Source organism: Bos indicus, chromosome 10 (genome assembly GCF_029378745.1).
Source record: "Bos indicus isolate NIAB-ARS_2022 breed Sahiwal x Tharparkar chromosome 10, NIAB-ARS_B.indTharparkar_mat_pri_1.0, whole genome shotgun sequence".
NCBI classification, from domain to species: Eukaryota; Metazoa; Chordata; class Mammalia; order Artiodactyla; family Bovidae; genus Bos; species Bos indicus.
This window is the reverse complement of record NC_091769.1, coordinates 15,191,677-15,207,504: the sequence shown is the minus strand read 5'-3', so window position 1 is coordinate 15,207,504 and position 15,828 is coordinate 15,191,677. Positions and strand designations below refer to the sequence as shown.

General features: G+C 49.7%; 1 protein-coding gene across 1 annotated transcript in view; it reads left to right on the top strand.

Annotated features, from left to right (window-relative positions):
• The window catches only part of ITGA11 (integrin subunit alpha 11), a 133,109-nt gene that overhangs the window by 65,509 nt on the left and 51,772 nt on the right, over window positions 1–15,828 (top strand). Inside the window, exons 4-7 of the mRNA XM_019968186.2 lie at window positions 4,113–4,204; window positions 6,655–6,769; window positions 9,337–9,464; window positions 10,819–10,967. Of these exons, the coding sequence (XP_019823745.1) occupies window positions 4,113–4,204; window positions 6,655–6,769; window positions 9,337–9,464; window positions 10,819–10,967 (484 nt within the window). The remainder of the gene's footprint in view (window positions 1–4,112; window positions 4,205–6,654; window positions 6,770–9,336; window positions 9,465–10,818; window positions 10,968–15,828) is intronic.

The window sequence follows — 15,828 nt, the reverse complement described above, 5'->3', positions numbered from 1 at the left end:
ATATGTCTTCCAAAAAGTTTGTTTGAATTTTTCTGTAACATCTTACGGAAAACCCCAAGCGAACTTTTTGGCCACCCCAATATGTGTTCACCTAATGCCAGGCACTGGTTTAAGCACTTCGGGGTATTTTTGACTCATTAAATCCCCACAACAACAATACGAGATTTAATCATCAACAACAGCTGGTGGAAGTGAGGGGACCTGCCTGGGGTCAGCTAACAAGCAGCAAGTCCAGGACTATGACCCAGGCAGTCTGCAGCCACCCTTTAACCTCTAACTGCGCAGCACTGCTTTTCTGAAATGATGACTCTGTTCCTCCCTGCAGAGCCCTGGGGCCCAGGGCAGAGGCTGTGCACAGCCTCAAGGGCTCCCAGTCTACACATCCACACCCCATGTGTGCACGCAGGTCACTAAGGCACACACACCTCTTCTCCAAAGCATTTCTGCTTTGTCCTAAAGATCTGACAGTGGCCAGGCCTTGGGCTGAGGTCCCACGTGGGATAAGCCGTGATTCTAGGACTGACCTTCCCCAGGGTAGGGCTCTTTGCCTCCCGCTCTTCCAGGAGGGGAGCCTCCATCCTAGAGGACGAGGCTGGGGCCCTGTGGGGAGGCTGTGGGGGGAGCCAGGCCTGGCGGGGGAGATGGCAGAGCTTCAGGAGATAAGCAAATGGATGAAAAGGCTACATCAAAGAGAAAGCCCCAGAACCCAGATCCCTCGGGCAGCCAGCTGTCCCAGCACACAGCACTCAATGTCATGCTGGCCTCATCTATGACAGCGTGGTAGGTGGGAAGTTCAGACCCCAGCATAGCCGTGGCCCAGGCTTCATGAGGAAACGGTCCAGGGCAGGCAGGAGTCAGGCTGGCAGCTCATGGATCCCGGTCATCACCACCCTGAGAGCCCAGGCTCCCTAAGAGGCCAAGCTGGAGTCTCCTATAGCTGTACAGTTTCCTTGCTGTGTCTAGGGGGAGCCCACATGCTCTTTCTGAGCCGACATTCACGCATGTGTGACCTAGGATCCACTTCTGGTCTAATATGTCCCCCAGCCTCTCATGAGCACCTAGTGTATGCCAACCATGATGCTAGTTAATGAGGATACAGCAGGAACAAGGGGCCAAGGGCTCTGCTGGAAAGGCATGGTGAGCGAGGAGACAAACTAGAAAGCAGGGCCATCCCAGGTGAGGAGAGATATTGTGTGATGAACCGGGGCTTGTGATAAGAGAGGCTGGGTGGGGAGGAGATAGGAAGCAGGTTCTCCTTGGCAAGAGCACTGGGGTGGGGTGGTCGAAGAAGCCTTCCCTGAGAAGGTAAATTTTGAGCAGACATCCGATGATGAGTCAGTCCAGCAGGACCAGAGCATTCCAGGCAGAGGAGAAGCAAGTGCAAAGGTCCTGGGGAACAATTGAACTTGCTCTGTTGGAGAATGGAAAGAACTACTGTGTGGCTCAGGCAGAGGGAGCGTTGGGAGGCCTGCGCACAAGCCTGGGGTCTGGGCCACCGGGAAAACCCCCCTGGTCCAGGTGGGAACCAGACACATGAATCCATCATTTAATAGTTTCCTCTACTGCTGTGGTTTCCAACGTGGACCTGATTTCCCTCCAAAGAAGGAGGAGCCTAAACTGACAAAGGCAGACATGAAGCCATCAGACCCTGGAACTGGGGCTTAACGTGGGAGGCAGAGGGCAGCGAAGAGTGTGGAGGCCAAGGGAAAATACTAGTCCTTGAGCACCTCACTTGAGTTTTTTTCCCTCCCAATGAGGAGGCAGGAGGACCATCTGCCGGTTTTCCTTATCCACACAGTGGAAAATGCAAAGCAAGGAAACCTGAGTTCTGGGTTTTCCTTTGGAAGCTCCAAGCTGCGATCCCCACTGAGCCAGGAATGTTCTTTCCTTTCTCTCCAGGGAAGTGAACGTCAGTCACTCACACCTCAGTGTTGCAGAGTCTACTTACCTCCGGCACTTTCTTCCCAAAGCCTGGATGAAGTCAGGGGTTTCATGAGGGGCAGTTGCTCAGGGAGGGAATGTCATTCTGGAAGGCAGGCCCTGTCTGAGGAGGAACTTGTGCCCCAGACCCTCACACAGACCCACTGAGAAAGAGGTTAGTCTCCCTTGATCACAGAGAGGGAGTTAGTGACTGCGTCAAATCCATGATTAGCAGAAGCTGGGCTCCAATCCGAGGCTCTTACTCCAACACAAGGGTCTTCCCCACCATGGCATCTGCATCTGGGCCCACAGTTTCGTGAAGGACTTTAGTCATTGAGGCAAGGAAGGGAGAGAGGCGGCGGGGTCAGGACGGGGCACCCCTTAAATAAATGAAGAGCAGAATTCTCTAAGTCCCTGAGGGGAGTAAGTGGCCCAGCTGGGGCTTGGAGCTTCCTCTCCAGACTTCTCACTCCCTACCTCTGCCACCACGGCCCTGCAGGCAGATGGGGAGACTCAGGATGTGTAACATTGGCTATCCTGGATTCAAGTCCCTGCGTTATCGTTTACTGGTGATTGACATTATATTAGTGGAAGTCACCACCCCTTGCGTGGGCTTCTCAGGTGGCTCAGTGGTAAAGAATCCACCTGCCAATCCAGGATACACTCAGGGTTCGATTCCTGAGTTGGGAAGATGCCCTGGAGAAGGGAATGGCTACCCACTCCAGTATTCTCGCCTGAAAAGTTCCGTGGACAGTGGGGCCTGGTGGACTACAGTCCAAGGGGTCACAAAGAGTCAGATGCAACTCAGCGACTAAACAACAACAAAACTCCTCTGCACACCTTGACTTTCCCTCTATGAAATGGAAATGGTGGCCCCTGGAACACCCAGGATCAAGAGGGGGTCCTGGGAGGGTGGGGGCGGGCGGCACTTTGTAAGTGATAAAGCATCAGAGAAGCACCGGGGTTATTAGTATGATTTTCTCTCTAGTTTGTTTGGACAGAAAAAAGAGAAAACAATCCCAGGCACTGGTAGCACAGCCAAGAGGGGCTGGATTTCAAAAGGAACCTTACTACAAACTGCAGGAAACCAAGGGGAAAAACAACAAGCACAGTTGCCCTGTCCCCAGCCCCCCAGAGCCGTCAGCCGTCTGAAGTTCTGGCCTCTGCCCGTGCCTGGGCCCAGATCCTGCTGGCCTGGGCCCCAGAGGGTTGGCCGACTCTTCACACTTCCAATCGCCAGCAGAGCTAAATATTCTTAGAGATCACACCCCTCCCCTCAAGCACAGAAAACATGTAGGCTCTGTTCACAGCACATGAGGACTGCTTGCTGGGGCTTAGCAAAATGCCCAAGTCACTTTCCCCTAAACTCTACCCACCTCCCAGGTCCCTCCCTCACACACACACACACACACACACACACACACACACACAGGGGAATTCAAACACATCTTTTGCTTCAGTGGCCTGAGATAATGATCTGGTAAAACCTTCCCCAGTGTAATTGACTCAGTAATTTTAATCTGCCACGACCCTCTCCCTCCACCCAGTCAGCTGATAATCCTTCACCTGAATATTCCTCTGGGGACCAGAAGGACATTCTTGGGCAAGACCTTGGACCTCTAGAAGGCTCTTGTTAAGTTGGCTATTTGTTCCCTGTGAGAAAGAATCGGTTATCTTGTGTCAGTTTATCAGCTGAGCAGAGGGCTGGACCCTGAGGTAGCTGGACAGGGAACTGGTCAGTGTTGATGGCAGGTTGGCTTGAAGAAAAATGTGGAAGAGACACTGCATAGAGGAGCCAGAGGAGCCAGCCTCGGTGGGGTGCCCGGGTATGTTTGGGGTGGGACACAGAGAAATGGCTGGAGGAGGGAACGCTCTGGATTAGGAGATGGAAAGCCCTGTCATGTTCTTCCTGTGTGACTCTGAGCAGCTTGCTTGGCCTCTCTGAGCTTCACATTCCTCATTTCACACCGAGTTGAGAGGAAGTAATCAGACGACCTTCGGGCAAGGCCTTGGTAAACCATGAAGGGCTCACTGATCTGCAGATGAACGAGGGGTTCAGAGGGGCAAGCAGAATGGGAGAGGACCCTGCTTGCCTCTGCCTTGGGGCCCTCTGGCGGCCAGCGGCAGCAGCAGACGCTGGGCGGACGGCAGGCGGGAGGGACTGCAGGCTGAGCCTTTCCATTCCACCCCAGGAAGGGTCACCCTGTCCAACGTGTCCGAGAGGAAGGACAACATGCGTCTCGGCCTGAGCCTGGCCACCAACCCCAAGGACAACAGCTTCCTGGTAAGAGCTGCCCCCCGGCCCTCTTTCTAATCCCCAGCCCTTCCGGCCCACACAGGCCCTCTGCTCGGGGCCGCAAGGGACATGGGGTGGCTGAACATGCCTGCCCCCCAGACCACCTGTCCCTGTGCACCCCAGGAGCAGCCCCTCCTCCAGCTTCCTGCCTGTGCCATTCTGCCTTCTGCACCCTAAGCTTTTTGGGGGGACAATTCAGACAAGAAAAAGGATTGAGGCCTTTTGTGTACATTCCCTTTGGAGGTGGGGGGGGGGGAACCATGGAGCAGACAGCCTAAAAAGGAACAGGGATAAAGATTATTAACAGTCCAATAGGGTGTGGGGGGCCATCCTGTTCTTTGGGGAGCCCAAGGTCCAAGGCAGAGGCCGAATCTCCACTCCAGAATGGATGAGTTAGGACACACCACACACCCTGAGAGGACTTGGAGTGGAAGTCATAAATGAGTGAACGCAGAGTTTCTACAACAGAGGGAAGGATAAAGAGGGGCAGGCCACCTGAACTGCACGGGGGATCAGACAGGAAGGTTTCCTGGAGAATGTTTCTGTTTTGTTTTTAAAGAAGAAACTAGTCTTAGCAAGGCAGAAAAAGGAAGGAGTACTTGGGCTGAGGAGGTAGAGATATTCATTCATTTAAACTATTTTTTGAGTTCTTACAATGAACTGAGCCTGATGCTGGGCACTGGGGATTCAGCAGTCTGCAGAACTCCCTGCCCTCCTGAAGCTTCCATTCTGTTTGGGAGCGTGATGATAACAAATGAGTAATATGAGCATGCTGTTGGGACAGAAAGTCAGCAGCGCTAGGTGCTGGGAGGTCTCTGCACCCACCCAGGCACACATATGCAAGCTTTGCACACGGTGGGCAGGTGCGGGTGGCCTGATTGATCGACACTGCCCGCCCCTTGCCCCCATGTTCGAGTAAACCACCATGAATGTGGGTGATGCTGGGACTGATGGCTCCTAGAAACAGCTGCAAGAGAAGATTTCAGAGAAGAATTACCCCGAAAAGCCCATAAAATGCACCACTTATTTTAAGATAGGAAAGCTAGTATCGCTCTCTGCTCTCACCCATCAGTCCATTTCTGTTGACAAATGAGACACCAGGGCAGTGAGATTACTGGGGTGCTCAGAGATTTGACAGGAGCATAATGGCTCTACCAGGGAAAGTCCCGAGGTGCCTCGGTATATGGTCAGCCCACAGCCCTCATCATCCCCAACCAAGGCCAACAAGACCCCTGGTACTGTCCACACATACTTGTCAGGGGCTTTGGTCTGACACCCTTCTCCGTCTGAGACTCCTTGTCATACCCTATCAACTTGATTTCACTGACTTCACAAGATGGAATGAAGGTCCAAGAGGGAAGGTGTGACACAACCCCTGGGGCCTCTGTGGGGAGGTTAAGACCCTAGTTTGTAAATACCAACCTTTGTTAACTCATTCACTCATCCATTCATCCATTTACTCATCAGCCCATCCCCCAACCAAATGTCTGTCCCTCTATTCATCTATCCATCCATCCATTCATTCAGCCACCCATCTGTCTGCATATCCGTCTACCCCCTCATCCTCCCATCTAATCATCCATCCCTTCCGACATCCATCCACCATCCATCCATGCACCCATCCATCCATCCTCCACTCACTTATCCGTCATCTATCCCTCCAGCCATTATCCATTACCTAGTCTCCCATTATTCATTCTCCCCCACTTCCAGAAATAACTTGCAGAAGCTTCAACAAAAGACGCAGATAAAACAAAACCTTTAAAATCTGAGTTAAAAAAGAAAGCTAATTAAATAAAGGGATTGGAAGTGGAACAATTATTCTTCCACACCAAAAGAAATAACAGCATAAAGTTTAGTCTTGAGTTCCCCAGCAGCAGGACAAAAATGAAGACAGAAGCTGAGCTTTCGTTTTCAATGACTCTGAGAGGGACTCATCATTCAGTCTTTAAACGAGGGGCTGACATCCATGTTTTGGTAACAAATTTCAGAGAAAAAGCAGAAACACACTTTTTCCTTTCCCTAGCAAGGAGCCATGGGCATGTTGTTGGGACCCTGTCCTGGAAGTTTGCCCAGTAATGACCTTCAGGTGACCTCTTCAGGAAGACTTTTGAAAGGTTCCCTCCCATGGATGACAAGGTTTTCCTGCCTCCTGTGTGGTGGGAGGGGTGGACAAGCAGGGGAAAGAGAGTCACACCCCGGATGATGGGGTGGAGAAGGGGATCCTTGAAAATACAACAGCGGACTCCAAGGTTAGTTAGTCTCCCTTCCGCCTGAAACCAAGGAAACTGGTACATGTTACCACAAGAGAAATTTAGGATACCAGCACTCAGATGGAGGATTCTGTCTTGTGTCTTGGAGGGTGGGGCTGGGCCAAAGGCTGTTGGGCTCGGACCCTGCGGCCTCCACTGACTGGGGGTCCGTTCTGTGCTCCACAGGCCTGCAGCCCCCTCTGGTCGCACGAGTGTGGGAGTTCCTACTACACCACAGGGATGTGTTCACGGGTCAACTCTAACTTCAGGTTCTCCAAGACCGTGGCCCCCGCTCTCCAAAGTAAGTGGCTTCCAATCTGTAGACTCGGGCTGAGCAACCGGCAGTCCCTGGGAGGCCCCGGGCTCTGACCTCCCCATCCCGAGGCTACAAAGCAGAACTTGGGCTCTAGCCCCGCCCAGCTCCGGCTCTCTGGGTAACATCTGGGGTCACAATCCTGGCCCACCCTCCCCTACAGAGTGATGGTGGGGGGGTTAAGGTTATGAAGACCACCCTGACAACCAGAGAGGCTCTTTGAAAACCCGAGTGAGGAAGAGATGGCCCGGTTGCCATGTACAGCAGGCAGGCTGTGCACAGCACAATCTGGGGACGTGGTTCACTACTGGGGACGTGTACTAACTGCAGTGTGAACGGTGCCCTCTGATGTTACGCAGTGCAGCTGCCCTGTAGGTGCAAGGCCAAGGAGAACAGAAGTGTTCCTGGTAATAGTCCCATCTAATCCGTGTTCCTGGACGTGAGGAAGTGCTGCCCAGCTTTCCCGGGGCCTCATGGAACACAAACCTCCCACTCTCTCCACACCTGCCAGGAAAATCTGGGACGTCAAGTGCAGACCTTGCCTCTGGCTTGGCTCCGAGCCTCACTATTTCCTGTGGGCTAAATACCATTGCCCAACAGCTGCGGCCTGCTTTATTGAGGGTGAGGGGATCAGCTCCTCTGGCTAAAGGCAGCCTCCCTCCGAACAACAGCGCCCAGTCAGAGACAGAAGGTGGTACGTGGAGGAGGGGGGAGGAAGGGTCAGTCCCACTGGGGCTGCGAAGTGGTCCTCTTGCGGGTGATGAGGTGGCTTCAATTCTGTTCTCACACAACATCAGCGGAAGAGCAGAGGCAGCGGCTGGGCTGGGAGGAGGGCTGCAGCAGATCACGTGAGGTGTGCCTCCCAGCCTGGAGCTACTTTTCCCTCTGGGTTCAGCCTCCCAGAACCTCCTCCTCCTCACCCCGCTGACCAGCAGATCAGATCCCAGGACATTACCCCTTGCCCCCGCCACCTCTGCCGACACCACGGAGGATCTAACTCAGCAGGTCTAGGTTGAGGCCCCAGGTACGTGTACACACGTGTGTGCACTTGTGTTCAGAAGCGTGTTCAGCCATGTTTAAAAACCACAGACCTAAAGCAAGGCTCTTCCCGAGGTGTCTTGAAAAAAATTTTGAAATCTTAAGAAAAAAAATCATTACTAATAAATGCATTCTAATAATAAAACTGGCTTTAAAAGAAACCTGGTCCCTACCAGTAGATTAGAAACCCCCCCAATCAAGGCGTTTCTGTCTCGCATCCTTGTGGCTGCCGGCACCACGCAGCACCCCAGCACGTGCTGGATCCACAGGGGCCGCGGTGCACTGGAGAAGGACAAAGTTATCGGCACCATCAGCCTGGAGGCGCAGGGCCATCACATGCTACATGTAGCATGCAGACGAGCCGAGAGCCATCCACACAGCTTCTCCTAAAGCAGAGGCAACCCTGAGCATCCGAGCCACCCAGAGCCTCTAAAGTGCTCTCCCAGTCACAGAGCCTGAGACAGGCTCTTGGGCTCAAACCCACCACCTTGCCCTCCTGGAGCACTGCTGTCAACGTGCTGAACCTCCACGATGCAGGAGTTACTGGAGTGGCTGACTCACAAAGCCCTCCCGCTGTATTGCTATAAAGTAGATTTATTTGAAAATAGTGTGAAAATCCTCCAGTGAAAATAAGCAGGTGCCCAGTATTTCAATGTGGTATAGTTTAGTGTATATCATACCAGATTCATGATCTTATTTCAGGGTAACCCCAGCTGTTTCACAAACAGAAATCAATTCCTTAGATGTTAAAAGATGCTTTTTCCATTTGTTATGGTACCAAGGTTTCATTATTCATTCTGTTGCTATTATTCATTTTAATTTGGTATTCATATTACAAGAATATAGAGAAACTTTCAGACTCAAAGCAGAGATCAAGGCACAAGAGCTTGACCTGATGATGTCATTACTACGTTAACAAACTGGTTTGGTTAAAAAAATAACACGAGGATCAGCTAAGATTCTTGAGTTCAGCCCGGGAAGCATCACCTTGTTAATTCCTCATAGCAATCCTCTGCTATCATTATGCCTCTTCTACAGAAGCGAAACCGATGCCAAGTTGTTAAGTACCTTGCCCAAGGTCAAAGCCAGAGGTCAAACAGTCTGATGCCAGGTTCCACATTTCTAGCCATTACACCATGCCTCCCTCCTAAGAAGTGAAGCCCATTCATTCAAGCTGAAAGTGATAAATGCCAGCCTGCCCATTACTGTAAAATACACAATAATGAACTACTGATTTGGGCAGTGTCAGCTGCCTCCCAAACAAGGACCAGCCAATGGTGGTCAGTTCCTGAGGAGGAGCAGAAGCATTCTGGCTTAACTGATGCTGTGTTTAGACAGCCAGCTCAGAGCCGTGGAGCAGCATCAGGAATTCCTGGGCTCCTCTCTCACGTGGCCCAAATAAGTGTTCAGCCTGAAGACGGCTCCCAGACCAGGCTTCCTTGGACAGTCATTCAGGGAACCCGAGATTTTCAGACACTGGCTCCTGGGGTAATAATGACCATGTCCTCACTTCCCAGGGTGCCAGACCTACATGGACATCGTCATTGTCCTGGACGGCTCCAACAGTATCTACCCCTGGGTGGAGGTTCAGCACTTCCTCATCAACATCCTAAAGAAGTTTTACATTGGTCCCGGGCAGATCCAGGTGAGCAGGGCTGGGACTCTTTCCTCCTCCAAACAGGGCCCTCCAAACCCATGGTAGATGCTGCCCTGAGGTGTGGGGGAGTGTCTTTGCATGCACTAGAAAGATGTAGGCGAAAGGGCCAGCCACAGGGCCCTGCAGCCCAAGACACCCATCTCCACTGGGCACATCAAGGGACAGTCTGGGACATCATTGGGTGGGTCAACCACTGTCCTCTGGGATGGACACCATCTATTAACAAAAACTTTGATCAGCCAGAGAGTGAGAAGGCAGCAGAATCCTGCTGGGTGAGGCAGGGGGAGAATTAGACACTTTGATCTTGGAGAAGAGACTGGGGAAGTAGTCAAAGCTGCCAGCACATATTTGAAATACTGCCTAGCCAGTGAGGGGGGAGGTTTACTCAGTATTGTTTTGGCAGGCCAAATGAGGACCGGTGACTAGAAATGACAAGGTGGCAGATTTCAAGTCATCTAAGAAATTATTTATTTAGTAATTTAATTTATTTGTTTTTGGCTGTGCTGGGTCTTCATTGCCATGCAGGCTTCTCTCTAGTTGCAGCAAGTGGGGGGCTACTCTAGTAGCAGTACACAGGCTCAGTAGTCATGGTTGCTCCGTGGCATGTGGATCTTCCCAGAGCAGGGATCAAATCCATGTCTTCTGCATTGACAGGCAGACTCTCTACAACTGAGCCATTAGGAAAGCCCTAAGAAATTGTTTTGTAACAATCAAAGCTGTTAAAAAGAGAGTGGGCTTTCTCATGAAGTGATGAGTTCCCTACCCCGGGAGATCATCTTGTAGGGTATGCCAGGTGAAAATTCAGCATTCGGAAATGCACCTTTACCAAATAAACTCTGTGGGCCCATCCAACGATAATATTTGTTCATTCTAGTCCTACTACAGGTAGGTTTTGTTTATTCTTTTAAGATTTTGTTTCTTTTAAGGATATTAATATTTGAGGCTAATTAATATTTCAGACTTCTCTTCCAAAATATAAAGAATGTTAGTTCCAGATTTTGGTGAACAATGCCATAGCCCATCCTCCCATACTGTTCCTAAGATTTTAGATTTCAATTCTATGCTCAACTTTTGTCTTTTTAAGTAAGAAACTTAATCTGCTGGATCTTTTAGATCAGTTTCCTCTTTTGATAGGCACCTCCCGTTTGTCTCACCAAGCCAGCCATTTGTTCCCAGGACTTTGCAGAACCTGCTTCCCTTTGGCTTAATCCCTCTCCCTTCGGAAGGTCCCCAGGCCTCCTCACTCCTGAACAGTCCCAGAGAGATGACTCCAGGAGGCCTCATCACCGAAGGGCCAGCCTTCAGGGTCAAGACATTCTGCTGCCCCTCCTTTTCCTCGCAGGTTGGAGTGGTGCAGTACGGAGAAGATGTGGTACACGAATTTCACCTCAATGACTACAGGTCTGTGAAGGACGTGGTGGAAGCTGCCAGCCACATTGAGCAGAGAGGAGGAACGGAAACCCGGACAGCATTTGGAATTGAATTTGCTCGGTAAAAAAAAAAAAAAAATTAATTTTTCTAGATCTTAGATACTGTTCTAGTTATCTATTGCTACCCCACAAAATTTAGTGTCTGAAGAGACAATAATTAATCCCTCAAAGTACTGGGCATCGGTTGGGCTCAGCTGTCAGTTCTCCTTGGGTTCTCTCAAGTGGTTGAAGTCTGGTGTTAGCTGGGGCTGTTGTCATCTGAAGGTTCAACTGGACTGGTCATCCAGAATGGCACGCTCACGAGGCTGGCAGTGGACGCTGGCCGTGGGCTGGGAGTTCAGCTGAGGCTGGCAATCTGAGCCCCTGTGCGTGGGCATGTGGCTTGACACTCTCACCTTATGGCAGTCAGCCTTTGAGAGGAATCTTTCCAAGGGACCCAGGCAGGAACTCCAACACTGCCTGTGACCTAGCTGCAGAAGCCCCAGAATATAACTTCTGCCATAGTTTTCTTATGGCTATACCACACAGAATATGAGATCTTAGTTCCTTGGCTGGGGATTGAACCCCTGCCTCCTGCAGTGGAAGCATGGAGTCCTAACCACTGGACTACCAGGGAAGTCCCTGCCATAGTCTACAATTGAGCAAGTCCCTAAGGCTAGCTCAGGTTCAAGGAGAAGAGAATTTAATTTCCCTCCTTGATGGAGGAATGGCAAGGTAACATCACGTCACAGAAGAGCCTTTGGGGGACAGGGGATATTTTTGCAGCCAACTTCAGGAAATATCTTCTACCACTGAGACCCTATCAAAAGTGTGTGGGTCGCATGAGGACAGAATCTTCTTGTGGGGTATTTTTCATCAGTGGAATGTGAGTAACAGAGTCAAATCTAACATCTGAGATTACAGAGCCATGAGGCTGGTTCTTTAAACGTGACACAAGAACTCACAGTGATAATGAATGTTATTTATAGCCATCCAGAGAGCTAAGTGCTTATTCCAGTGACCCTGGCATTGCTCAGAACACTGTACTCACCCGCACTGGAACCAGTGAATGATTTTAAAGTCAGTTTCCCCAGATCTTTCCAGCTGTAGCCTAAACTCCCAAGATTACTGTGTCCAAGGCATTGAGATTTAAATGTATAAATTTTACACCTATGATATGAGCTCGGCTGTGTTCATTGAGACCACAGTCCTATTATCTTATAATCCCCCCTCAAGCAGGGTTAGTCAATGTGTTTAGCAGAATTCCACAATGTGGGAGCTATTTAGTAGTGACATGATTTCATGTGGTCAAAGAGTAAGTTTTTTCCAACCTCACGACTCTTTATGATTATATGCTCCACCAGCGTATTTCTGTTTGCTGATAAAACTTGCTCACGCTTTTTCCCTAAATGAACATCTCTGTTTGTAAAGATGGCTCATACTCACCCTCCTGAGAAATGGGCCCTTGTTGCTGTTTTGTCTTCATGGGGGTGAGCCCCTGAGACCCCTTGTGAAGTGGCCAGTGGAGAACTGAGGAAGCCCACACCCCCTGAGCTATCAGTGAGAAGCAGACTGACTGCCAGTGGGTGGAGCCCACTGTTTCCATCTTTGTGCAGCCCATCTCCCCCAGGTTAAGTGTAAGTGTGCGACTCACCTAGTGACTTGAACCATCGTGACTCACAAGCACCGCTGGGGTCTGCAACCTGCACCTCAAGTGAACTTTCAAATCTGCTCTGCCTGGCCAAGTCTGTGGTCCCAATTACAGCTGGCTCCTTTTAAAGTCAAAGGTTTTCCTTCCTCACTCCGCTATTCATAGTGCATTTTTTTCTGTGCACCTACTAAACTAAGAGACCCAGGCCATGGACTTGAGGGCTTATAAAAATGGTAACTCGTGAGCCTGGGCTTGATAGGGAAGCCCTGACAAGTGTCAGCCTAACTCAGTGAGGGTCAGAGAGGGAAGGCTCCAAGGGAGGGTCTTGGGAGGACTGCCAGGATTGGGGGACATCTGACCTATCCTAGGAAGATGCCAGGATGCCAGCAGGGAGAGGCAGAGAAGACATTCTGCCCCAGTAAGAACAGAGGAGAGGGAAAGCCAAGGAACATTTATGTTCAGAGCTTTGCTCTGAGCAGTTTGTGTTGGGGGGATAGTAAGCCCTGAAGCTGCAAAGAAGGTTTGGAACTAGATTATGAGAGTGGTACTGTTGTAGCCAAAGCAAGTGTGAGTGGCCAGTGAAGGTTCTTAAGGACAAGAATGTCCCCATCAGGCGTGCGCATGAAGGTGACTCTGGCCACGTGTGGCTTTAGGGGAGGGGGCGGGACAGCACTGTGATGCCACCTTTATTCATGCAACACTTTTTATTGAGCATCTACTATATGCCTCATGCAGTTTTAGGTACTCAGGATGAATCAGTGAACAAAATAGATAAATGTCCTGCCTTCATGAAGCTGAGGGTGAGGCGGACAATAAGCAAAAAAATATATATATATAGTATGCTAGAAGACACAAGATATGGTGGACAAATGTTCTTGTTGTTTAGTTGCTAAGTTATGTTCAACCCTTTGCAACCCTATCAACTGTAGACCATCAGGCTCCTCTGTCCATGGTATTATCCCAGCAAGAATACTGGAGTGGGTTGCCATTTTCTTCTCCAGGGTATCTTCCTAACCCAGGGATCGAACCTATGTCTCCTACATTGGCATGTGAATTCTTTATCACTGAGCCACTGGCAAGCCTGGGGTGGGGATGAGGGGTGGGAAATACAGCCTGGTGAAGGCAGCCAAGCAAGTTGGAGATGGCAGGTATTCAATCAGCATTAACGGGGAAGTCAGGGAAGGCTTCACTGAGAATTAACATTTGAGTGGAGACTTGAAGGAGGTGAGCAAGCTGGCCACCGGGGTGCCGAGTGGAGGAAGTTCCAAGAGGGAGAAGCTCCGATAAAGGCCGTAAGACAAGAATGTGCCTGGTGGTCCCAGGATCAGGGAAGATTCCAGCAGGAGGAGGGGTTAGAAGGGTCACTGAGGGTCTGGCGAGCCACTGTCAGGACCTGGGAGAAATGGGAGCCAGGACAGGATTTGAGCAGAAAGGAGACATGCTACGACCTGCTTTCTCCACCCGGTCACCCTGGCTTCCAGGTTCATGGAACCTATCATGAGCATAAAGCTCTCACTGCTGTCCAGGAAGTTACAGTCTAATTTACAAAGCAACGAACCCAAGTCTTTTACACAGCACAAACTCACAATTTTAAATCCAATGACTCATGCCAGTATTTACGCAATTACAGATTCATACAGATATTCACACCATTCCACTCTATGGAAATATAATCCTGAAATGTCCTTGGCTCTATATGTAATAGAACCTCTTTCCCCTGCCGTATTTTTTTCTCCTGAAGTGTTGTTCCTGGACCTGGCCCTCCAAGAAGGTCTGGGAGCATATTGAGTCTGCTCTGAGGGGCTCGCAGACTCCCTCCACTGAGTTGGGCTTAAGCCCAAAATATTCTCTATATTTTGTTCTGTCAAGTGTGCCTCAGTCCACGCCTCATACTAAAATTAGAGGGTTTTTTTTTTTTTAAGCCAGCATATCCAGAATATCATAGCATTTCTCAGAGAGTGGCAGATGCTCCATTTCTCTTAACTGGTAGCTTGAAAATGCTCTGAACCAATTTATTCTAACTTTTGTGAATTTCTCAGCATCTAAATCATGCATGTCACCTCATCAGCTTGCCATGTAACAAAAGATACCTCTGGTAACTAACACCTTGGAGCCTGGAGGTGGAATTTAACCTGGCATCATGGTGCTTAAATCTATGGGTCAGACCCGTGAGGATTTACTGCAGTGCCTAAGGATAACATTTGTTTTAATTCCTTATTGGAAAATTCAGAACCTCACGGTCTGAAGGAGAGTTGGCCATACAGGCACCAAAAGCTAGTGATGGTTTAGGAGCCAATCTTTTCTGCTTCGTAGATGGGTCGCCAAAAGCTAGTGATGGTTCAGGAGCCAATCTTTTCTGCTTCATAGATGGGTCGCCAGCTTCGAGGGTCTGTCCACAGCATGCCAGCCCCCAGGCCCCTGGCGGCACTGCCCAGTAGGCAGGCCAAGCACCTGCTCTGGCCACTGAAAACAAAATTAAAAGCAAGAAAGAAGAATATTTGTCATAGAATTTGATATTTAATAGTCCCCAAAATAGAATCAAAGTGGTTCTCCTGGGGAAAATCTTTGTCACGCTTCATCACACACTTTTGCTTGGGTGTTGAATTGCTCTGGCTCACCACCTTTTCAGATCTTAGGGAAGTGGTTCTCAAACTCCCGTGTTCATTAGAACTTTTGGGAAATTCCGGTACCCCGGCTACACTCCAGAGATTCTGATTCCATGAGTCCAGGTGGGGCCTGGCATCATTTTTATTTTAATTCCCCAGGTGATTCTAATGTGCGCTGGGGTTTTTGAACCATGAAATTAGGGCCTCTAAAGGTCTCCACCTGACCCTGAACTCCCCTCCCAGAACCACCCCCTCCCTTCTGCTTGCCCAAAGCAGCATGATCAGGACTTGAGAGGGGTTTTTTTAAAGTCACTTTTTAAAGACAAGCAGATTTGAATGTTGCTCAATTTCATAGAAAGAAATGAAATCGTGCCATTATTTGCAGAGACATGGATGGACCTAGAGTCTGTCATACAGAGTGAAGTAAGTCAGAAAGAGAAAAACAAATACATGTTAATGCATATATGTATGTGGAATCTAGGAAAAATGGTATAGATTAACTTATTTGCAAAGCAGAAATAGACACACAGACGTAGAGAACAAACGTATGGATAACGGGGGAAGAGGAGGCGGGATGGATTAGGAGATGAGGATTAATATATATACACTATTGATACTATGTCTAAAATAGGTAACTAATGAGAACCTACTGTATGGCACAAGGGATGTTCTGTGGTGACCTAAAC